This window comes from Anabrus simplex, chromosome 1 (assembly GCF_040414725.1).
Source record: "Anabrus simplex isolate iqAnaSimp1 chromosome 1, ASM4041472v1, whole genome shotgun sequence".
Taxonomy (NCBI): Eukaryota; Metazoa; Arthropoda; class Insecta; order Orthoptera; family Tettigoniidae; genus Anabrus; species Anabrus simplex.
In genome coordinates this window covers 28,126,484-28,152,936 of record NC_090265.1, presented here as the reverse complement: position 1 = coordinate 28,152,936, position 26,453 = coordinate 28,126,484, and the positions used below count along the sequence as shown (strand labels likewise).

Sequence of the window (26,453 nt, the reverse complement as noted above, 5' to 3'; positions counted from 1 at the left end):
GACAAGTTCGGCTCGCCAGATACTGGTCTTTTGATTTGACACCCGTAGGTGACTTGCGCGTCGTGCTGAGGATGAAATGATGATGGAGACGACATATATACCCAGCCTCCATGCCAGAGAAATTCCCGACCCTGCCAAGATTCGAACCCGGAACTCCTGTGATCAAAGGCCAGCACGCTAACCATTTAGCCATGGAGCTGGACTGGGGCTGATGACCTTAGATGTTAGGCTCCTTTAAACAACAAGTTTCATCATCTTCATCATCACTTCAAGTACCTCGGAAGCACAATTTCCACAGACAACACTGTCAAGCAGGACACAGAAAGCATCAAACTTTTACAATCAAGTCAGAAATCTACTCAGGGACTGCAAAATATCACAAAAAGTAAAAACAACACTGTACCACACCTACTTTGTACCGATTCTCACACATGGTTTAGAGACAAGTACTCTACTAAACAATGACTACAACAGAATTCACGCAAGAAAAATGAGATTCATTAGAACTATGGATCAAACAAAATGAGCCTCTGTGGCACCGGCCTCTCACTGCTGGGTTCCGTGGTTCAAATCCCAGTCACTCCATGTGAGATTTGTGCTGGACAAAGCAGAGGCGGGACAGGTTTTTCTCTGGGTACTTCAGTTTTCCCTGTCATATTTCATTCCAGCTACACTCTCCAATATAATTTCATGTCATCTGTCATTCATTAAACATCAACCCAGAGGAGTGCGACAGGCTTCGGCAGCTGGCACAATTCCTATCCTCGCCTCTAGATGGGGGCTTCATTCATTCCATTCCTGACCCGGTTGAATGACTGGAAACAGGCTGTGGATTTTCATTTTTCATCAAACAAAAGACAAACTCAGGAATGAAGTAAACAGGAAGTTAGCTGCCAATGAGGTCCCCATTACCAGTGTAATAAAGAAGCTTAAATTTCAGTGGTATGGGCACAATATGAGAATGAAAGAGCGGAAACCTGCCAGAAAATACTTCAAACTTACTCTCCAAGGTAAAAGACCAGGGGCAAGGCCAAGGAAACTCTGGATAGACAGTGAAATCAGATGTGGAGAAGAGGTCCCAAATGGGAAGATGTCCTGGAACAGCAGTTGTATGCCGACAAGAAGAGATGGAAAGCACTTGTACACCACACCTAGGAAACTGGAGCTGGAAAAATGATGATAATGATGATGACTTAGCAGCAGGCTATTGCACAAAACACACATCATTATGGAAAGGAAGTTATGGCACTGTTGTCGATCGATTTACTATGTGAAACATAATTTTGTTACCATAGCAGTGTGAAAGCCTCCATTACAAAGCGGAATCATGGTTCTTCGTTAATAAATTATATTTGTGGGATCTATACAGTGTGTCATAAAAACTCGGTGGCTAAACTTTGGGAATGGATTCCTCATATATAAAGAAGAAAAGAAAGGGTACGACAACATAGGTCCGGAAATCCGACAATCCCAACATCGTTGCACTGAATATGTCTGTAATGCCAAGTGGACGCTCTCTGTTCACATATGAGATGAAATGTTCAAAGTAACTTGCCCATAACTGAATGCAGGTCTCCGCTCGTCTTTGCATTGAGTGCTGGACACAATGAAAAATGCCTGGTGTAGTGCGCACTGCCTAGCAGACTGCCACAGTTCACACATGGAGAATTTATTCATCAACAACAGCAGTTGAATACATGACAAACTTAGTGTGTCCCAAACAGTAAAAGTCCAGTGGTTTAGATCAAGAGAGCATGGTGGCTGAGCAAAGGTCGGATGACTCTGCAGTTATAGATTTCCAGACCCATATTGTCTTCACTCTATATGAGGAGTCCATTGCAGTTGAGTTTCGATACACCCAGTATGCAAGCTTTAATTTTCTTTGTCTTAAAAAGACAGTGGGGTCTAATAGGTGAGGGGATCTAATGCATGAGTAAATGTGGTAAATAAATACTACAAGATCATTATTATCATAGCAGCTTCTAAGTATTAAATGACTGGGCGAGTTGCCGTGCGGTTACGGGCGCGCAGCTGTGAGCTCGCATCCGGGAGATAGTGGGTTCGAACCCCACTGTTGGCAGCCCTGAAAATGGTTTTCCGTGGTTTACCATTTTCACACCAGGCAAATGCTGGGGCTGTACCTTAATTAAGGCCACGGCTGCTTCCTTCCCATTCCTAGGCCTTTCCTATCCCATCGTCGCCATAAGACCTGTCTGTGTCGGTGCGACGTTAAGCAACTAGCAGAAAGCATTAAATGCATCTACTTGAAATGTATACCCCTTTCTTATCCATCCATTTAGCATCCTCATCTAGCCATAAAGATAGGAATGGAAATTCATTTTGCTCGAGAGTCCTAGCAGCCAAGTCTCAAGAATGTCACTGAAAATGAAAATCCACAGCCTGTTTCCAGTCATTCAACCGGGTCAGGAATGGAATAAATGAAGCCCCCATCTAGCAGCGAGGATAGGAATTGTGCCGGCTGCCGAAGCCTGCCGCACTCCTCTGGAGCAATGATTAATGAATGACAGATGAAATGAAATGATATTGGAGAGTGTTGCTGGAATGAAATATGACAGGGAAAACCGGAGTACCCGAAGAAAAACCTATCCCGTCTCCACTTTCTCCAGAACAAATCTTATATGGAGTGACCGGGATTTGAACCATGGTACCCAGCGGTCAGAGGCCGGCGCGCTGCCGCCTGAGCCATGGAGGCTCCAAGAATGTCATTGCAATTGTGAATAGTACTGTGCGTATTTACAGTATTACATTCAATAATTTACGAGCATAAGGCACAGATCTTTCCAATCCACCATAAATCGATGGCTCGGGCTCAAACGCAAAGACAGATTCTGCTATCCTTGTGGGTTGACAAGGGTAAATCAGAGTTCCTACCTCCTGCTTCCACATAAATCTGCTGTTCGCTGTGAATGGAAGACGAAACTGCCTCCTGACTTGTCTGGCTGACCGAGAATTAGCGTGTATTACCACTTTCAGTGTACATCACATCGAAAGCGTGCTTTTTCTTGTCAAGAATCTCATGAAATGTGTCCTGTCAGGAAGCTGTTGAGCCTCTCAAGACACTTAATGGAATCCTGCGAAACAGGGCTATGAATAGATCTGCCTTATCAATACAATTAAATACACAAATATATACAGTACAATCTCTGTTAACCGAAACAAAGGGGGCAAAGTGGTTTTCGGATAATCAAAATTTAGGATAATAATTGAAAGAGGTTAAGAATCGTTTTCTTTTTTTAAGGTTTAGAAGAGAGTAAATTTAGTCAATAGGCTACATACTGTAGTACACTATTGATAAAGTATTTTAATACTAGAAACCTGAACTACTCAACTATGTACAAAGCAAAACAATGTTCGATAGTGCATGTACTGTAAATATACATTAGGCCCTACTATTTTCTTCTGAAAAAGTGTGCCATTTTCGTTTGGATATTTTCCTTTTCCTATAGTTTGCTAGCCACTATGGCATGCCACAGTTTCTTTAGCAGGACGTCAGAAAGCTTTGCTTCATCACATCTTACGACAAATCGTAATATCTGAAAATATTTAAAATTAACTTTATGAGAAAACTCGTATTCTATGCACCCTAATTTTACAAACCCGTATTGTATTTAAAACTCTTATTCAAAGTAATAAACTTCATGGTTAGGTTCCGTATTGAGTTAAGACTATACTTGAAATAAATACAAAGTTTTAATGTTCGAAGGTGGAACATTAAAACTTTGTATTTATTACAACTCTTACCTCGAAGGCTTTGAATATCTTGTCTGCGGTGTCATGGCGGGTGTTAGCTGGTGTTTCCTGCTATGTCATCTTCTTCGTTGTCTGCTGCTTCATTGTTGTCGTACAATTCACTGAGTTCCATGTCAATGTCTTGGTTATTTAAATCTAGTTCCGAGTCATCACCATTTAACATTCACTTATTTCACATACTGGTATTTGTACGGAGGTTTCACAAAACTTGGGAGGGGAACATAACTGGTGTACACACACACAACACATAGCTTGGAATGAACCGTCTGGTGATGAACGTACAAATTTGGAAAACAATGAAACGAAATAACAATAGAGAAAGGACAGAGAAGGGAAACTACCTATGTAAATCCTTAATGGCTGGCAACCACATATTACTTAATTGATAGCCATTGTCCCTGTTGATATTGTTAGGAAGCTGTGGAAATACATGAAACTTCTCCAGGACGGAACTTGAAGTTCCTGTAGGTTTCCGAGCACATCCCTGATAAGCTCATTTGTGTTGAGGTCTGGGCTTCGAGCAGGTCAAGACAGTTTTGTACTCTTGACAGTTTCAAGATACTCCTCGACCATTCTGGCAGTGTGTTATCATGCATGAGAAGGTTACCTTCTCCAAGTCCATAAACAGTAGGAACCACACGTCTGATGTAACTGTCAGCTGGTACATCGTTTCTGCCAAAAATGACTAGCTCTGATCAGGTTGTAGTAGTGATGCCTCCCAACATCGTGAATGAACCTCCACAAGATTAATTGTGCCAGGTGCATAGTGCTTTCCTCCTCTTCGTCAGATTCTGGCATGTCCATCTGATCCTCACAAAGCAAATCTTGATTCATCCATGAACAGAACTCATGTCCATTCCTTCAAAATTTAATCCATACACTGCCTTACAAACACCAGCTAGGTTGCTTAATGCATCAGTAGTAGCTTGGGGACCTCTTTCTGGTCTGTGGGATATTAATCCTAATTTATTCAGTCTTCTCCTTGCAGTATGCTCAGTAGTCTTGCCTCCCGATGTTGATATTTTTAGGTCAGGTGATGTCCAGCATTACCAACTGTAGCAGAATCTCCTGTGCATAACAGAAATGAGGGTTTGTAGTAGAGAGCAGTCTGCATGTAGCAGAATCTCATATCTAAGACACAGTTTTTGAGAAACATTTGTTCACTCTCTCAAGAGTAATCTGTGAGTCGCCTACTAAATTTTTTAATTCCTATACTGAACAAACCAAAGAAATAGCGTGGGGAAAGGAGGAATGACTGCAAATCTTGCATGTATCTTGCACTATTCAGTGAATACACGTGATTATTCTACACCTTATAGCATTTAAATGTGAGCAAGTAGGCATAAAAGGTACATTTCATATAAATTGTTACTGTATTTTCGTCACAAAGGGTGTGAAAATGAAAAACTCCCTAGGCCTCGAATGCTCTAATACCATCGTGGCCCATGTCTTTCTTTGGCCAACACCTTCATTTTTTGAAGTGTTGGATCCTTTCCATTTTTGGCTCTGATTACTGTTAATAGATGCTTGTTGTTTAAAGGGGCCTAACATCTAGCTCATCGGCCCAGTGTTAATAGAGGATGGTTGCCGAGTCGTACTCCTTCTTAAAACAATAATCACCACCACCATCACCTTCAACTTTGTTAATCTATAACCGTTCGGTTCTTCAGCCCATTAAAACTAATTTATGATGAAAGTAAAAAAAAAATACCTCAGAAAGAATACAAGACAATCAGCTTCTAACTTCTGAAAGGAATGCAAAATACAAGCACAAACAGGGTCACTGGGTTATTCAGCAATCTCGCTGCTAATTGGTAAGCAAAACTGAACATTCCTCAGGCTAACGGTTTGCTCCCAAAAGTGCAACTTGCCCTATGAAGTTCAGAAATTCAAGGCCTTTTCTCTTTATCACACAACTTTCCCCGACCAGCCTCCTGTGGTGAAGACTCTTGTCTGTGTTGGAAATTACATTCCTTTCACAAGGGATGACAAAGAACATTTTCAGAGCTAGGAAAAATGTGATCGTAACAAGTGTTAATAACAAAAATGTATGATGTGTTAAGTAAGGTATAGATTTAATGTGATGGGGAAACAGGACTTCGAATTTACGATGTGTTAAGTGAAAAAACATGCAAATGAGGAATGCACTAATGAGATTTGAGTGCAGTTGTTAATATCTACCCGTATTACACCAGTATAAAAGTATACCAGCGTGTTTGGTTCATGGATGGTTTCCTCAATAGATTTTAATGCTGCAATCCATTATGCAATACATGATCGGTTACCACGATGAATAGGAGAGGTAATGCTCAACTTCATTCTTTGTGTTAAAACATTCTATAAACTTCACCTCATAAGAAACTTTCCTAAATCAATTTTGAATCTAAATTATGATTCTACTGTACTTTCGCTTGTCCCATACCCTGATAGGGTTGCAGATTCAGTCTGTTTCACACACACTCATTTGGCTGTTTTATGGCTGGATATGACCTTTCCTGAGGCCAGCCCTATGAAGAAGAAGAAGAAGAAGAAGAAGAAGAAGAAGAAGAATAAGAAGAAGAAGAAGAAGAACAGAAACACAAAATTCTTGATCTCCTCTTAACTTGGAAATGTACCATTCCATGGGCAACTGCAGTGAGGGATCTGGCTGATGTCTCTGAGGTACTAGTTCAAGAAATGGACCTGGGTACATTGGATAAAGGATCTTCCGGAAAGAGTGAGAAAAACAAGTGAAAAGTGGTCTAAAGACTGAAAAACCACGTTCATCAATCAATCAATCAATCAATCAATCAATCAATCAATCAATCAATCAATCAATCAATCAATCAATCAACCAACCAATCGATCAGTCATCATTGATCTGGATTTAGTGCTGTTGTCCAGGTGGCACATTCCCCATGTTGTTTACCTTTCAAGAGTGGGGTTGTCAGAAGTGGCAGGGAACAGATGTTGCAAAGTTCCAGGCACAGTATTCCCAAAAAGCAAACAGCATTATTTCACTGGAAGATGGACTCTCTTTTTCAGAGTGGATAGCAGCGATAAAACTAAACACGAATTGTGTGTATCTTTGTGGAGCAGCCGGTGTTAGCAGCAAGCTGGCCCTCTGCCGCAGATGTGGCAGAGACAGAAACCCCTTCTCATGCAACCAGCAGCTGCCCACACACTGATAAACTAATGACTCCATCAGCTTAAGGCTAAAAGACCCGCTAGCCACGCAAGGTTTTGGCTGCTATGAAGAGGTGTTTCTGTTGGTAATGATGGATCCTGCCAGTTCAGTGGCATCATGGCATTTAACAGGTATGATTCCCCACCCATCCATTTTGAAAAATGATACAGACCAGTCTACCTCAGTTCAATGGGAAAAGCAAGACGTTTATGGAGAGTGCGAAAAATTCTACAACACTCCAGGTAGAACAACAGAGGGAAGATGAGGGACACGGAACTGTTGCTGAGATGCATGGAAGTAGGAGGAAGGGAAAAGGTAGGAAAGGGAAATGTAGAATAGAGGATAGGAAAAGACAGGTGGAACAGGGTCATGGGAAGGAGAAAAGGGAGGAGGAAGTAGCTTCTGCAGCTATCAGGAAAGATAGGGCTGACCGGGAGGGGAGGGGATCAAATGAGGCGGGTAGGGTTGAGGCTCTGGTCATGGGGGATTCCATCGTTAGACACGTGGGGAAAGTGTGTGGAGGAAAGGGAACCAGGGTAGAATGTTATCCAGGAATTAGGTTGAGGCAGATGTTGAGGAAAGTAGAAGAGAGGGAGGAGGGGAAGGAGAAGGTGGTAGTGTTTCACGTTGGTACCAACAACGTAAGGCAAGCTGATATAAGTACCAACATAGTTGGAGATGTGTGGGATCTGGTAAATGCAGCACGGGTGAAGTTTAAGAAAGCGGAGATTGTTATTAGTGGAATACTGTGTAGGAGGGATACTGATTGGAGGGTGATTGGGGATTTAAATGAGACTATGGAGTGGGTATGTGGGAAACTGGGAGTGAAATGTCTAGATCCTAATGGGTGGGTAGGAGAAAGGGATCTGCGCTCGGATGGCCTTCATTTAAACCGCAGTGGTACGTATAAGTTAGGAAATTTGTTTGGAAGGGTAATAGGGAGGTACATTCAGGGAAACGGGATGGCCTAGGGAGCGGTGATAAGGGAACAGGGAACTGGAAATCAAGTAGGGATGACATAAAATTGTTAGTGTTGAACTGTAGAAGTATTGTAAGGAAAGGAATAGAATTAAGTAATTTAATAGATATATATTTACCAGATATTGTAATAGGAGTTGAATCATGGCTGAGAAATGATATAATGGATGCAGAAATTTTCTCACAGCACTGGAGTGTGCATCGTAGAGATAGGATAGGAATGGTGGGAGGGGGAGTGTTCATTCTTGTGAAAGAAAATTTGTAAGCTACGAAAAAGTTAAAGATGAGACACATGAAATTCTAGGTGTAAGGCTCATTTCTAAAGATAATAGGCAACTTGATATATTTGGAGTGTACAGATCGGGAAAGGGTAGCACTGACGCGGATTCGGAATTATTTGATAGGATAGTCAGCTATGTGGGAAACGACGTGGAAAGAAATGTGATTGTAGCGGGAGATCTGAATTTGCCAGATGTCAATTGGGAAGGAAATGCGAACGACAGGAAGCATGACAAACAAATGGCAAATAAGTTAATATGGGAAGGACAGGTGATTCAGAAAGTGATGGAACCAACCAGAGGGAAAAATATTCTGGATGTGGTGCTGATAAAACCAGATGAGCTCTATAGGGAAACTGAGTAATAGATGGTATTAGTGATCATGAAGCTGTTTTTGTGGTAGTTAAAAATAAATGTGATAGAAAGGAAGGTCTTGAAAGTAGGACTGTTAGGCAGTACCATATGGCTGATAAAGCAGGCATGAGGCAGCTTCTAAAAAGTAACTACTATCGGTGGAAAACGGTAAATAAAAATGTAAACAGACTCTGGGATGGGTTTAAAGAAATCGTTGAGGAATGCGAAAAAAAAGGTTTGTACCTTTAAGGGTGATAAGGAATGGTAAAAACCCACCTTATTATAATAGAGAAATAAAGAGACTAAGAAGGAGGTGCAGACTGGAAAGAAATAGAGTTAGAAATGGCTGTAGAAGTAAGGAGAAATTGAAGGAACTTACTAGAAAATTGAATCTAGCAAAGAAGTCAGCTAAGGATAACGATGGCAAGCATAATTGGCAGTCATACAAATTTTAGTGAAAAATGGAAGGGTATGTATATGTATTTTAGGGCAGAAACAGGTTCCAAGAAGGACTTTCCAGGAATAATTAATGAACAAGGGGAGTGTGTATGTGAAGATCTTCAAAAGGCAGAAGTATTCAGTCAGCAGTATGTAAAGATTGTTGGTTACAAGGATAATGTCGAGATAGAGGAGGAGACTAAGGCCAAAGAAGTAATAAAATTTACATATGATAACAATGACATTTACAATAAGATACAAAAGTTGAAAACTAGAAAAGCGGCTGGAATTGATCAGATTTCTGGGGATATACTAAAGACAATGTGTTGGGATATAGTACCATATCTGAAGTACTTATTTGATTATTGTTTGGTCGGAGGAGCTATACCAGATGAATGGAGAGTTGCTATAGTAGCCCCTGTGTATAAAGGAAAGGGTGATACGACATAAAGCTGAAAATTACAGGCCAGTAAGTTTGACATGCATTGTATGTAAGCTTTGGGAAGGCATTCTTTCTGATTATATTAGACATGTTTGTGAAATTAATAACTGGTTTGATAGAAGGCAATTCGGTTTTAGGAAAGGTTATTCCACTGAAGCTCAACTTGTAGGATTCCAGCAAGATATAGCAGATATCTTGGATTCTGGAGGTCAAATGGACTGTATCGCGATTGATCTGTCTAAAGCATTTGATAGGGTAGATCATGGGCGACTACTGGCAAAAATGAGTGCAATTGGACTAGACAAAAGAGTGACTGAATGGATTGCTATATTTATAGAAAATAGATCTCAGAGAGTTAGAGTAGGTGAAGCTTTGTCTGACCCTGTAATAGTTGAGAGGGGAGTTCCTCAGGGCAGTGTTATCGGACCTTTATGTTTTCTTACATATATAAATGATATGAGTAAAGGTGTGGAATCGGAGGTAAGGCTTTTTGCGGATGATGTTATTCTCTATAGAGTGATAAATAAGTTACAAGATTGTGAGCAACTGCAATGTGACCTCGAAAATGTTGTGAGATGGACAGCAGGCAATGGTATGTTGATAAATGGGGTTAAAAGTCAGGTTGTGAGTTTCACAAATAGGAAAAGTTCTCTCAGTTTTAATTACTGCGTTGATGGGGTGAAAGTTCCTTTTGGGGATCATTGTAAGTTTCTAGGTGTTAATTAAGGAAAGATCTTCATTGGGGTAATCACATAAATGGGATTGTAAATAAAGGGTACCGATCTCTGCACATGGTTATGAGGGTGTTTAGGGGTTGTAGTAAGGATGTAAAGGAGAGTGCATATAAGTCTCTGGTAAGACCCCAACTAGAGTATGGTTCCAGTGTATGGGACCCTCACCAGGATTACCTGATTCAAGAACTGGAAAAAATCCAAAGAAAAGCAGCTCGATTTGTTCTGAGTGATTTCCGACAAAAGAGTAGCGTTACAAAAATGTTGCAATGTTTGGGTTGGGAAGAACTGAGAGAAAGAAGAAGAGCTGCTCGACTAAGTGGTATGTTACATGTTACAAACTTCATATTTGGTCTGTATTGAAAATGTACATCAATTTAAGATTATTAAAATTTTATTAGTCAACCTATTCAATACAAATGAATTGAATAGGTTGACTAATAAAATTTTAATAATCTTAAATTAAGTGGTATGTTCCGAGCTGTCAGCGGAGAGATGGCGTGGAATGACATTAGTAGACGAATAAGTTTAAATGGCGTTTATAAAAGTAGGAAAGATCACAATATGAAGATAAAGTTGGAATTCAAGAGGGCAAACTGGGGCAAATATTCATTTATAGGAAGGGGAGTTAGGGATTGGAATAACTTACCAAGGGAGATGTTCAATAAATTTCCAATTTCTTTGAAATCATTTAGGAAAAGGCTAGGAAAGCAACAGATACGGAATCTGCTACCTGGGCGACTGCCCTAAATGCAGATCAGTATTGATTGATTGAAATTTTCCCAACAATACACATACCGGAAGTTCAAAGTATATGGCCGCTTTTTTGGATCGAGGGGTTCAGTTTCAGATATTATCTTCAAGTTTTTCAAAAAAATTCTCCTGAAAGAGTGGACTCAGTCAAGATTATTGATCACCACATTTATGAGAAATGAAATATTTTGTGCAACAAAAATGTTGTTACCTCAGTTAAATTTAACATAAAAACTATGGTATTGTTCATTATACCTGATCGGTACACTGTGTTTTAATGCATCTCACTTTATTTGTTTATATTATTATAAATAAAACTGTTTCTATGTAGTATTTTCTTAAATGGTTTCAGAGAAGTAGGAAATTTACCAAAAGATCTCCATCGGTAAATTTTTCACCTAGATGGGGTTCTGGAAATCCAGAAAGGCCAATAAGTGTTAACCATGGTCTTAAATGGCTGAAATGATTAGTTAAAAAAGTCATTTTAACAATTTTGATACAATTTTAATTAATTCTCCATAAAAAAGATACATATATGTACATTTTTTGTAGATATATACACACATTAGTAGTCAGCAGCATTGCTTGCAAGGTAGTCTCTTCTACCGATGTTTGAGGCCTGTTTGTTCTGGATAGCTTCCAGCTTCGGACAGTCTGTGATTCTGTGTCCCAGTCCTCCACAGTAGCTGCAGCCACGTTCGTCTGTAAGAGGAGCATTTCATTTTAATGTAAATATATTCTTAGTTGAGCATTTGGACACGTAAATCTAATTGTAAGAGAAATTCACAACGTATGATGCAGCACTAGAGCCAAGATTTAAATAATAGACAGAACTTCCCCTCATTCATCACCAGTAGAGAGTGCCTCAGCTTCTACATGTTTGTTAAGAGACCTACTTGAGTAAGAAATAATGGAATCAATTGATAACTGTTGGATAACTAACTCCATGATGCGAGTATGTAATAGTAAATTTAGCACCGTTGCATTGTAGGACCAAAATGATATAACTTGTGAGTCACTGTTTGGGCTACTGCCTCACATTTTTGACTGCTTGTAGAGCCAGCACATTCTTTCGGGGAAAACAAGTTCACGGGAGTTAAGAAGTATGGCCGTAATATTTTTTACCTGTATTTCATCAGATTTCAGATTTTTCAAATCAAATTTGTAATTCCTTCTAACAAAATAATTTTCCAAACAATATTCCAGCCAATTCAATAATTTCTCAGTGATTATAACTTTTAAATCTAATTGTGTATTCCAAAACAATCTGTTCTGATACTTCACAATATCGACACCAAAGTGCAAAAATATCTTGTTGATACTTCCTTTCGTGAAAGTAGATGACTACGTTCATATATCTGATTTCTACAAATGTTAACTCTTACGCAAAAGCATTCTACTTAGAACAGATCAATTCGCATTTATACTGGATCTGTCTGAACAGACATTAACTACCTTTAATTAACTGCTAATGAACAATTGTTGTAATCATGGAATAAGTATTATTATCTGTACTGTATTTACTTGTGCAGGTTTCTAGTGTTTTTTTCCTACTTTTTAAAAATTTACATGAATGAGCAATAACTAGGGTCCAGATCTTTATGCTCTAAATATGCAATTATGCAATAAAAATGCAGGAAATATACACAAAAAAATGAAAGTAATATGCACTTTTAAGTCATGTAAGCTAAAAGACTGGAACATTCACCAGGCAGAGATATTTTAATATCACAGATCTTCTTTAGTCCTGGGTTTGAATTTAACACTTTTTCTAACTTGTATTTACTTTCTCTCCATTTTCACCTGTAGCATAAGTATATGAAGAAATTGCTTTTGGAATGAGTTCATGTGATCCATAACTTCCTCCTCACAATAGCTCTGAAGTAGTGAAAGGAATGCAGGAAATTCCCACCCCTTCCAATACATGTATGCTTCAATTGTAAGTTGTAAGAGGTAAGTGCCATTACTCAGAGTTTAAAACAGTAGCCGAAATATGCTATTATGTTTGGAATATGCAATAATGCCAATAACCGTCAAATTATGCATTTTCAAACAACTGCCCTAGTGATAACTTACCACCAAGATTCAAGTATTTCTCATTCTCGGATTGAAGAGCAGCCAGGAAAGGCGGTACTTTCTGTTTAGCCTCCATCAGAAGATGTTTCAGATCAAGGAGAACAGACTCATCATTAGCCTTGTTGATGAAAGTCGTTGCAATGCCAGTCTTCCCGGATCTACCCGTTCGTCCAATGCGATGGACTGCAAATATGAACAATTACATTAGCAAATTATTTTGTTAAATACACACATACAGATACAGAATGTATTAATTGTATACATGACGAGGCAAGGAGGGATGGAGGAGTAACAGCTCTTTAAAAAACCTTGGTCCAGTGAACCTGGGTGGTGGTACCTTGTAAGGATAACAGTGCAGTACTGAATGGTGGGCTCAGTAAGGAGTCCTTGAGTGCAGCAAACTTGGTGGAAGGAATGACCCAGTTCCATGAGGACCCAGGGAGGATTCATAGCCCAGTCTGTCTGATCCAACCTGAGCATTAAAATCTACCATTACTACCAAATTTTCAAACTCCATATGTTCTTCCAAGTTAGAAAGGAAGGCTTCTTTTTTTTCATTTGAACATCCTGATTGAGGAGCATAGATCTGGATTATATGATATTTGTCTCCATTCCAATTTACTGACACTTTAATTACTCTATCACTGACAAATTCAATCTGACTACAAACATCATTATCTTTATGAAGTATAAAGCCCACTCCATTTCTTGACTCCAAGTTATTTCCAGACCGGTATAGTTTATAGTCTCGACGGAGGTGCCTTATTCCTGTTGCCTTCCATTTGGTTTCACTCATTCCCATGATAAGAATTTTCCTCCTCATGGGGACAATAAAGAATAAATTATTGTGGCTTGCGAAGACTTTGCAAAGAAGAGTGATGGCAGGAAAAACTGACAGGAAGAGGATACAGGATTCTGACATACATTATGGGAGAAAGAACATATCAACAGATGAAATGAAGGACAGGACAAAGAGTCTTGCAGGATGTGCAGCTTTGAGGACAGATCTATCCAGAATTATTATTATTAACCTCCAGATGTGTGGAGACTAAGACAAGTGTAACGGTGGAGAATTATCAAGCATCAAACTAACAGATCACCTGCTGGTAACTGGTTACAAAATAGTTTTCACTTCTACCGCCAAGTGAGGAACCTTCCTCAAGATGACAAGATTCTTAAGAAAACAAAGTTGGTGATGTTCAATGGGTATTTCATACCAATCTTGAGCTATAGTATTGAAATTTTACACCCTTTTGAAGAGAGACAAAGCAGACCCAGCCAAGAGCTGGAAACTGCAGATAAAGATGAAGATGATGATGAAGAGAGACAATTATGAGGTCTATAATTCAAAAAACAAAGACAGACAATGAATTATCATCATCCTCATCATCATCATCATCATCATCATCATCCAGACAGGTCATGATGTCAATGACACCTTATCATCTTCCTCTATACAATCACCACTCCTGTTCCTCAACTGTGTTCCTTCTTATTACACCATTCTTGTTGGAGTCCAACCACCTAAGTCTGGGGCTACCTCTTCTCCTCCTTCCTGCAATCTTAGCCTCCCTCATCCGCTTTGCCATCCTTCCCTTTTCCGTCGTCTTAGCTATTTAAACCATGATACAGAATAAATTATTTTCCAGGGTTGTAAGAAACTGGGAAGAAAGGAGAGCATCAAACTGTGTTAGTACCTCCCAACTTTTCACTGGAAACTACACCAGGCATTCTCAGGGGGTCCACTCTCTCTGAAGGTCAGTAAATAACTACACGCTTGCCTAAGCAGTTACGAAAGACAGGCAAGTTAATGAGCAAGGAGAGGAAGAATGCCAGTACTGTCACAAACTTAGGTCCATATGGTTCAAGTTACCTGGCAGAGGCAGTACATTCCATCTGTTGTGCACAAACCTTGACTCAATCATGACATGGAAAGAGGTAATCAGCATCACGTGAGCAGGCAGATGATAAGAGCAATTCACTTACCATAATTCTCCACGTCATCCGGCATGTCATAGTTTATGACGTGCTGCACGTCAGCAAAGTCAAGTCCTTTGGATGCCACATCTGTTGCCACTAACACATCTTTCTGATTCTTACGGAAGGCTTCCACTGAACGAGACCGTTCTTCTTGATCTACAAACACAGAGAATGGAATATAATCAACAACTGCAGGGAGGCTTGCACAAATCTTCTCTACCTATTTCTTTCTCCCTGTTTAGGACCAAACAAGGAAATTACTAGTCATCAAAACACGTCAGAAATACTACATTCATTAAAACATGTTAAATTTAGAGAAATATGAATAAATTATTATTATTATTATTATTATTATTATTATTATTATTATTATTATTATTATTATTATTAATAACTCTTTCCTGGCCAAATCATTTAAGAAATGAATTTTTGGGAAGTAAACATGTTTTTGTAGTGATGGAATGTCAAGGAATGAGAGGCTATTTAAAAAAAAAAATTCAAACACTGGAACTCTGAAAAAGAAAAAAATGTGGGAACTATATATCCCAATGGCTGTCAGTATGCCTAAGTGACACAAATGTGGGAACTATACTTCCCAATACCAAACAGAAGTATAAATAATTTACCGTACACTGAATACAGCTGTAACCATAATTTCAGGTAGAAAAAGGGGTGTACAAAGTGAAAGCCAAACGAATAATACATCCGCAATTATATATTGGAAAGGTAATCTGAACTCATTTATTTGTCACATTACATTTTACTTTTCATGGAATTTCTGGAACTCAGTAACACAATAAAACGAAATAAAATAAAATAACAAAAGAATTCTGGAGATGAATAATCATGGCAAGATGAAGAACATGTTCCTGTGATTCACCTTTACATAAATCCTATTTATTTACCCATAATGAGACAAAAAATATGCTCAATCTATGTCTGAAGCACTACAGAATAATTTATGATAACATAAATAGCTTAGAATTGCTAAGTTTTATCTTTCTGGTGCAAATAAAACCTGCACCCCAATTTCTTGCCTCAATTTATGAAAAAAAAAAAAAATGTGCGGGTATTATTTGTGTAAATACGGTATCAAAGTAAGGGACTCACCTTGGTGGGCCTACAGTATGTGTATGGAGAAAGGAAAGGAACTGAAGGCTGGAGCTTACTGGGAGTATAGCACAGTGTTAAGGGAGCGAGAGGGGTGGGTCAGGATGGACGGGAAGAGGGGCGATGGAAGGGGCGGAGTCAGACGGGCGTGGTAGGGAAAGATTGCGCGATAATTTGTTACACAAAAACCTGAAAGAACAAACTGTTTTTGGGAAGTTTGACACTATTAAAGACCAAAATGAGGACATCAAATAAAATTCTGGGCTTTTCGGAAATGTCATTTAGGTTCAGAATCGTGTTGTAATATTGATCCAAATGTATATAGCAGACATCCGTGGTGTCTACCAAGGGGCCTTTGCTCAACGTATCTAATATTGTTAAGTCCTGGTCTATTCCGTTAAATTTGTGTTTATAATCATTAATGTGCTGACCTACTGCGGAAAATCTGTTGTATTTGATTGCATTTAGATGTTCTGCATATCTAATCTTAAAGTTCCTACCAGATTGCCCGATATAAGAGCTGCGACAGTTGTTGCACCTAAACCTGTAAAGACCTGACTTCGTGAAAGGGTTAGATTTGTTAATTAAGTTGGAATTGTGAAGAACATGCAAGTTACTATTGCTGGTGCGGAAGGCAATATTAACGTTATGTTTCTTGAATATGCTGGTGACACTGTAAATGTTGTGATTAAAAGTGAAAGTCAAAAATAATTTAAGTTTGGGTTTATCTTTTATTAAATTAGAGCGATGCCTGAATTTACTGATAATACGTTTGATAAAAATTTTGTTATAACTGTTAAACCTAGCTATTGCATGTATGATATCGAGTTCATTATTCAATTCTGCTTTCGACATTGGGACTTTGAACGCGTGATCAACTAAGCTATTGTAAGTAGCACACTTGTGAGAGTAGGGATGTACTGAATCTTATTTTATTGTTCTCCGTACAAACAGGCCCATCAAGGTGAGTCCCTTACTTTAATAATTTTTAATTTAATGCCCTCTTTTCCATCAACTTATTTTAATTCAAAATTTTTCTTTCTCACACTTCAGGTCCCGAGTACTTTCTGCTTTTCACAACAATACTTCTGTCAATGCTGTTAAAACAATCCACTTGCTTAATTACTTTATAATTTATTGTTTACCTTATGAAAACTGATCACACAGGCCACTACCAAGTTACACATTATCAACAGAGGAACAATGTTTTACGTCAGCTTTTAGATGTCAATATTTAACATTCATCCAGTGTTTATTCACGCCATGCTCAAGACTTTTAGGCATTACACAGTGACAAAAGACTTCTTAAACCATTTGTTAATAATTTTTTCACTTCTATTTTATTATTCGACCATCAAGTCCCTAACTTGTAAACTTTGTAAGAATGACTTTTAAGCACCATCACGTTGTATATTTCATCCAATTAATGTCATTTTGTTACTAATGGTCTATATCTTGTATTATAATATATATATCTTTGTTCATCTGACCTATTGTGGCTGATGATGGTGTCCACAGAGATTGAAACCGGTCCCTAATAAAAATATTGTGATCTTGTAGTATCAACACATTTTGTATTGATACAAGGAGGATCATTTGTACTCTCCTTTATTGTATGTTAGTCTCCTTTCAATACGGACCAAATATGAAGTTCTTAATATTAAATATTACAGATCTACTGAAAACTGCAGAATGTTGTTCACAAAACATGAACATTGCAGTAAGATTCAACCTTTACTATTTCAAGAAATGTGACAGAAACTAGCTATCTGATCATCTGTGTGTAAATAGAAACCTTGTAACACAAAGGAATGCTCTTGCAGTTTTGGGTGTCATCTAGGGTAAGATACATGACTATGGAGGTGACCAAATAAAATGTTTCAGTTTCTTTAATATTCACAATGAATTATATCATTGTGTACAACCTTACTTATGAATGTAGAAATAAACATATGAGACAATATAGAGCTTACCTTTCCCTCCATGGATAGCGACTGCTTCAACACCCTTCAATAAGAGATACTCGTGTATGGCGTCAACATCCTGCTTCTTCTCAGCAAAGATCAACACTGGAGGAGGAGTCTTCTGAAGACACTCCAGAAGATAGACTATCTTTGCTTCTTGCTTAACATATTCCACTTCCTGCAGGAGAAAAAAGGCTCTCAGACAATGTACAGGTGTAGCCGGGAAATTAAACCTAGAGAAGAGCAACTTTTGTAGCGAGAAAGGGAAAACCATACATTATAGCACAGAATGTGTCCCCCCCCCCAATAATGAAGAAATTTGTTGACATGAAATATCTGATTCCTGTTGCTGTTATTCTCTTCACTTGTATCTCATTCGCAGGCTGAGCGATGGTTGTGCAAACCTTGTTCACGCTCAGAGACAAGAAGTTGAGAGCTGGTTTACACAGGGCCACTTTTAGTGACCAACATGTGCGCTGCCACTGGTCTCCACAGTTGCACATGGCAGCAACTAGTGAGGTGGATGACAGCCACACCCATGGCGTGTACTCTAGTTGAAGCAAATATGTCAACAAGTAAGGACTGTGAGATGCTAATACTTAGGATGTTGTGGAGAAAAGAACATAGGCAAAACCAAACAATTCATATTCATCCTTCATCAGTTGAAAAATCACTATAAGAGCTAAAACATACACCACGGAAAAATCTGAAGCAAGATGACAAAAGCCGTATTCCAGTATTGTAGCGTTCCAAATGGCACGTTGGGCCTCTATTCTACACACAAAAGTTTCACCACTTAATTCATCAACTAAACATACAATCCACTGCTGGGTGATTTTCTTTGTTTCTGATATAGCTTTGGTAGTTCAACACAGACTGTCTACAACAACAAGAAAATGGTCACAGCAGCTGTTACACCATCTAAATGTACCAGTGCTAAACAAGGGTCTATTACTACAGTAAAACCTTGATAATTCAAAGTGATCAGGACAAAAAAAATCGGACTTCAAATTACAAAACTTTCAATTAAACGAATTTCTGCGTGGCAAAAAAATAATGAAAATATGTCAGTTAGTGTTGTATTTGCGGGTTGAACACAAATACCTCCGATCCTCAAGACGAATAGAGCAGAAATTGTAAGAAAGATAATAATTCCCAATTTTCCATTCTAGAATACAATAATAAAAAGGAAGCTGCAAAAATTGGGTATACGGTACAGAGACTTACGTAACAATGCTTACGTAATAATAAAAAAGTCCAGGGTTCATTAGTCTTAAAATTTGCATACCTAAATAGACCGGCCCACTCTTCCTGAATGTTTAGAACACACCTATTCGTTATTTTGATTACTTTCTTGTAAATACGAAATGATAAACTGAAGCAACAAAACTATTGTCAATCACCTGATATCAGCAGAAAGGATATACGATTGCAGCAAATTCCATCAGACAATTGGAAACAATTTACAGGCAGTGTCTACAATCATGGGAAGAATACAGTAATAAAAAGGGGACGCAGCAAGAACTTAAAAATTGATGAGTTATGCACGATGGACAGGCCTGAAATTGGGTTAAGTGCGTCACCAAATCGTTTCCAGTCTGTGGTGCTTTATGTCTGATATTAACGAAGAAAAATAAATCCAGCAGTTATCTATGGTATGAAGTACTTGCATAACTATTGTAAGTTGATTATAATCCAGGATGCAATCAAATTTACATCCTGATACAATGCACACATGATATTCTATCTGAGTTCGTTTGAAATCATTGACATCTCGATGTTCAAAACACACTATGTACCACTATGTATGGGGTGGCCAATATAAAGTTATTGTAACATGGTAGCCAACATAGAAATTAAGTTCCAAAAATAATGCATTTCAACATCTTCCTCGTTAGACAAACACTGAAAAAACAATGTAATTTTTCTTCCCAATCAATCTCGAGAATCAATCTGCTGAATACCTGTCGGCTCTGTCCATGTCCACATTGCAAGGTTAAGGGAGCTTAGCTTGGTTCAATCTGTGCAGAGTTACAAAACTCCACTGCAGTCAAAACTGAATGCCTTCTGCCCTTCCCTCATGTCACAAGCAAATCCTCTCTGGACATGGAGTTCAAAAGAGAAATCTGTGGCAATGATTGGAGAACATTAACCGAGCTCTTAGCTACAATATCAGCCGAAAGAGCTGTTAGTAATCATAGGTTATAAACTTCATGGTTCTGATCCGTATTGAATTGTAAGTACAATATAATTATTAAATTAATGTAGTAATGGTCCACCTTTCAATACTATAATATGTAATATTCTAAATTACATTAATTAGGGACTAGTTTTGGCCGGGGCTGGCCATCTTCAGCCTTAATGTAAAACACCTAATAACTAAACAAATGTACATGCACACAATTGACATAAAACAAATGAAAACAAATATATACAAAGTGACATTAAAAACTGGGATGGAATTATGAATAAATTTGAAAATGAACTAGGTTCTAACATCTTGAGTATGTTCATCATTGAGAATAATTTCAAGTATTAATTTATATACACAGAACTGTTAGTTCTAATACTGCTGATCATTAATATTTCAATAGTAAATGGGAACTGGTAAATGTTGATCCTGTAGTTTGTCATCAAATCTATTTGTGTGGTGTTAGCTATATGTAATCCATTGGACACCGCTGTAAATAACCGATAGCTGACGGGGAACTGTTAGATGTTGTTTCATCCTCAATCAAAGTAATAAATGAGATGCTCTCATGGTGCTTGTTAAATCTTGCTGAAATGTTGTTGGACATTGTCAGGACAGCACATGAAGATGTGGTTAACACAGATACATTGTGTCTGGTATAAAATTTTTGCAATTTATTGCGGTGCCCATGAAGTTAACCTGATAAATTAGATAAAATTAAATTAATGAATTGAATGAGAGAATGTGTTAGATGGCATAGGTTATATGAGACTTACCTCTCAATACAGCATGAGGTGTGTGGTCTATTTTTGAGTGTGCTTCAGACTAACCATGCTAAAGAAACCAACAAAAACACCAGGCCTAACATGCCCAACCAATTTCACCCTCCGATCATAAATTTGTCCAAAGTACCACTGACTGAAGACAAAAATTCCATTTTAGCCAAGGGCCCTAAACACAATTGGCCTAATTTTAACACTCTGAACACAGCCATCACTACAACAGTAGAAGCAGAATTAGCCATTAGTAAATTACCAGCAGATAAACAAGACGAAGTTCTCAACCCAGATAACAGTAACTCCCATAATTCACCCCTTACTCATGGCAACAATAGCTACAAAGATTCTATCATCGCACAAAAGCAAATACGTGTTCTAAAAAAGAAAATAAGATAATAATCTCATAATTACGAAAGCAGATAAAGGCAACACTACCGCCATAATGGACAAGAACGAATATGTAAGCAAAACAAATGAATTTTTTAAAGATAGCTCATTCTCTACAATAATGAAAGACCCTACTGCAAGAATCCAACATCAACTTAAGCAGACCCTCAAGAATACTTCATATCTTTTAACAGATCAAGAAAAAACTAAATTAATTAATATGAACCCAGGTTTACCCACCGCCAAAACCCTCCTCAAAATACACAAAACCGGCGTCCCCATTCGCCCGATCATTAACTATAGACCAAGTCCCTTATACAAGGCATCGCAATTCATTCAAAGATTTTTAAGAAGAAACTATCATTTCTTATCGAACAAATCCGTCAAAAACACTAAAGAACTGATCGATAAATTGAAAAAATTTAACATTCAATCCAATCATTCTCTCCACTCATTCGATATTGTAAACATGTATCCTAGCATACAAACCTCCAAAATATACCCCATCATTCAAAACAATTTAAGCAAATACAGCGGCTTAAGTATACTAGAAATACAGGATTTCATGTCTATGCTTAAGTTAGTTATTAGCAACAACTACTTCACTTTTGATAATGTTATTTATCAACAAGAAGGATTGGCTATGGGATCACCGGCCTCGGGTATCTTAGCTGAGATCTACCTGGATTTTTTAGAACACACCTAAATTGATAATAATAATAACTTTAACAACATCCTTTTCTGGGCAAGATTTGTAGATGACACCATAGTAATTATGGATGAAAGCATTACAAACGCAGCTACCACTCTCATTAATCTAAATAACATTGACCCACATATAAAATTCACACTTGAATCCGAAATTGAACAGAAAATAAATTTTCTAGACCTAACTATTACCAGACACCCAAGTTACTTAAGATATAAGATTTTCAGAAAACCCACCCAAACAGTCCCCACAATCCGTCAAGATTCTTCACACCCCCAAATTCACAAACGAGCAGCATACAACAGCATGGTATACCGAGCCTTCAATGTTCCAATGTCTAAAAGAGACCCGAAAAATGAATTGAACACTATTCGTCATATAGCTAAATTCAATGGATACAGCAGTTTCTTTATAGAAAAAATAATCAATAAATATAAATACCGCCCTTCTACCACCTTGAAAAAAGATAAGAAAAACAACTCCTCTCTTTCTATCTTTACCTTCAACGAACAAATCTACCAAGTCACCAACATCTTTAAAAAGCACGATGTAAAAGTAGCTTTCAAAACAACAATAGGAATGCACAAATCTTACATAATGCCATATCCATAAACAAGTTCAATAGTTATTCAAAATCAGGAGTATACAGGATCACTTGCAACAGTTGTAATTCTTCTTACGTCGGACAGACCGGGAGAAATTTTAAGATAAGGTACTCAGAACATGTCAAAGCCCTGAAATACAATAAATTTTCAACTGTAGGACAGCATATGCATGACTATAAGCACAAATTCACAGACATAAAACAAGATATGGAAATTCTCAAAATCATCAATAAAGGACCCCTCCTTAACATTACCGAAAGCTGCTTTATACATTTAGATCAATATTTCAACCCAAATCATAATCTTAATGAAATTTCAGGAAAACCAAATATCCTTTTTGACCTTCTAATTTCTATTTTCAGCAATGTCAAACCAACAAGTCATAATTCAGTTTTTCATAATATTCACAGCACCTTTCCTCAACAGCCATCCCTTTCCCACATTCTTCAGCCCCACCTTAATCCCCCCTCCCCCCATCCCCTTCCCCAAACCCCTCTCCTTCAGGACCTTCCCCTCCCCTCTCCTTCCTTTTCATTGAATCTCACAACAGTTAGTCTGAAGCACACACAACAACAGACCACACACCTCATGCTGTATTGAGAGGTAAGTCTCATATAACCTATGCCATCTAACACATTCTCTCATTCAATTCATTAATTTAATTTTATCTAATTTATCAGGTTAACTTCATGGGCACCGCAATGAATTGCAAAAATTTTATACCAGACACAATGTATCTGTGTTAACCACATCTTCATGTGCTGTCCTGACAATGTCCAACAACATTTCAGCAAGATTTAACAAGCACCATGAGAGCATCTCATTTATTACTTTGATTGAGGATGAAACAACATCTAACAGTTCCCCGTCAGCTAGTGGTTATTTACAGCGGTGTCCAATGGATTACATATAGCTAACACCACACAAATAGATTTGATGACAAACTACAGGATCAAATTTACCAGTTCCCATTTACTATTGAAATATTAATGATCAGCAGTATTAGAACTAATAGTTCTGTGTATATAAATTAATACTTGAAATTATTCTCAATGATGAACATACTCAAGATGTTAGAACCTAGTTCATTTTCAAATTTATTCATAATTCCATCCCAGTTTTTAATGTCACTTTGTATATATTTGTTTTCATTTGTTTTATGTCAATTGTGTGCATGTACATTTGTTTAGTTATTAGGTTTTACATTAAGGCTGAAGATGGCCAGCCCCAGCCAAAACTAGTCCCTAATTAATGTAATTTAGAATATTACATATTATAGTATTGAAAGGTGGACCATTACTACATTAATGTAATAATTATATTGAGCTGTTAGTACCTGAATAACGTTCATTGAAGCAGCTCCAGCCCTCCCTACGTTGATAGTGACAGGCTTCACCAGAGCAGAACGAGCAAAGTTCTGGATCTTCTTGGGCATGGTGGCAGAGAATAACAAAGTCTGTCGCTGACCCTGTAAACAAATGATATAAAACAATTCTAATTTGTCATTTGAAGATTCAGATTTTTATTTAGAGTATGTTAAGACAAATGTGTAATATCTCTGGGAAGCACAAGGAGCTGCTAATGTACACAACAGAAAAATGGAAATTTATCTCTGACAAGTGAGTAGTGTCAGACACATGGAAATGTCAGACTATTAGTTACATGAAAGAAATAAAAGGGTTTATATGTAAGTATTTCATTTATCTGTCATATAATATCAATGCTTTGGTGAATACAGGGGTGTGGCAAGAGTGTGTCCTACAGCTTCACTCGATCTGTTTCCCTGCATACTCACCACTGCCCCGTCTCCAGCTTTGCGACATTCTCTAAACCAATATACTCAATCAGTGGATGCTGTTTTGGGTTTATTGGATTCCTCATTTGCTCCAGTTTGTAGTTTGAAACATTCTTGGTGTTCTTTTGCATGCACTTGCATGTTTCGTCACCAAGTCACCAAAACACTGCAATATTCACTTTTCTCGTTGGAAATTTGTGGTTATACATTACTATATCTCATGAGTAAAGAAGTGGAATCAGAGGTAAGGCTTTTTGCGGATGATGTTATTCTGTACAGAGTAATAAACAAGTTACAAGATTGTGAGCAACTGCAACGTGACCTCGATAATGTTGTGAGATGGACAGCAGGCAACGGTATGTTGATAAACGGGGTTAAAAGTCAGGTTGTGAGTTTCACAAATAGGAAAAGTCCTCTCAGTTTTAATTAATGCGTTGATGGGGTGAAGTTCCTTTTGGGGATCATTGTAAGTATCTAGGTGTTAATATAAGGAAAGATCTTCATTGGGGAAATCACATAAATGGGATTGTAAATAAAGGGTACAGATCTCTGCACATGGTTATGAGGGTGTTTAGGGGTTGTAGTAAGGATGTTAAGTAGAGGGCATATAAGTCTCTGGTAAGACCCCAACTAGAGTATGGTTCCAGTGTATGGGACCCTTACCAGGATTACCTGATTCAAGAACTGGAAAAAAATCCAAAGAAAAGCAGCTCGATTTGTTCTGGGTGATTTCCGACAAAAGAATAGATTTACAAAAATGTTGCAAAGTTTGGGCTGGGAAGAATTGGGAAAAAGAAGACGAGCTGCTCGACTGGGTGGTATGTGATTGGAATAATAACAATAAGTTAATTTATTAATTTGACCACCTAATCAATACAGTAAGTCTTGTCTTTGTTGATTTACAGTGACATGTTAACTAAAATGGTACATGTTTCGCCTTGTATATAGGCATCATCAGCCATTGCCTTAACCTTGAAATAAAATCAGGCACCTGATTTACATATAAATAAAATAAAACTAATTTATAAAAACCTTGGAGAGACTTGAACTAAAATTAACATATGGTAAAAGACTTGTACAATGTTCGTTTTAAAGATATTGCAATGAGTGAAGAGTTTACAACTGGTGAAAGTATTTGCAATATTGACATTAGAGGGCTACTATTATAATTAAAATGAACAAAGCAACAGTCTGTTATAAACTAGTGATAAGATTGCTATAAAATTATGTTGGCCGACCAGCGGTTACAATTAGACAATGACAAAAATGACGATCAAAATTGTATTTATTCAAAAAATAATGTTGAATAAAATAATGTTGAAGAATGGTCAAATGACCTGTAATTATTTATTTACATGAGATAAAAGTCGAAAGTCAATGGCATATGGTGAAGTTGTGGTTCACTTTGATGAAAAAATACGAAGTTGTAGTTGAAGGTTGATGAACGATGTTTAAATTGGACCTCTATGGACCATCTCAATTTGATGCAATGCTAAAACGTTGTTAAGAATATGGGCTTATTGACATTCTAGTCGAAAAGGCAGTGTGACAGTTGAATCATTTGACGATGGTGAGGGTAACTTGTTACGTTATGAGCTAAAAGTTATTGACGACTGTCGACTTCTTACTACGAGTGTTATAGCTTTTCCTTTTCCTAGGCATTGTTTTTCATATTTTAATCGGCTGACGATGACCTGGACTAGGATCGAAATCGGAACCATTTCTACTTATTATTCAATGGGAATGTAATTTACTACATTTCTTATTCTTTTGTATTGAATAGGTTGAATCTATTTATCAATTATTTCAATTTTAACTGCAAAGTTAATAAGCATAGAATATTTTTCCTTAGATAGAAAGTATTAAAAGATATAATACTTTCAAGCTAAAATATTAAAACCCCTACCATAACATTTTATCTGATGCTAGACAGTTTTTTTCACTTA

At 37.7% G+C, this 26,453-nt stretch overlaps 1 protein-coding gene across 1 annotated transcript in view; it reads right to left on the bottom strand.

The window, feature by feature from the left end:
- Positions 1–11,395: 11,395 nt before the first annotated feature.
- Positions 11,396–26,453, bottom strand: part of abs (ATP-dependent RNA helicase abstrakt) — a 90,700-nt gene continuing 75,642 nt past the window's right edge. Inside the window, exons 10-14 of the mRNA XM_067138733.2 lie at positions 24,049–24,180; positions 18,051–18,219; positions 14,974–15,123; positions 12,988–13,170; positions 11,396–11,613 (exon numbers count right to left, since the gene is read on the bottom strand). Coding sequence (XP_066994834.2) covers positions 11,477–11,613; positions 12,988–13,170; positions 14,974–15,123; positions 18,051–18,219; positions 24,049–24,180 — 771 coding nt within the window. The 3' untranslated portion in view covers positions 11,396–11,476. The remainder of the gene's footprint in view (positions 11,614–12,987; positions 13,171–14,973; positions 15,124–18,050; positions 18,220–24,048; positions 24,181–26,453) is intronic.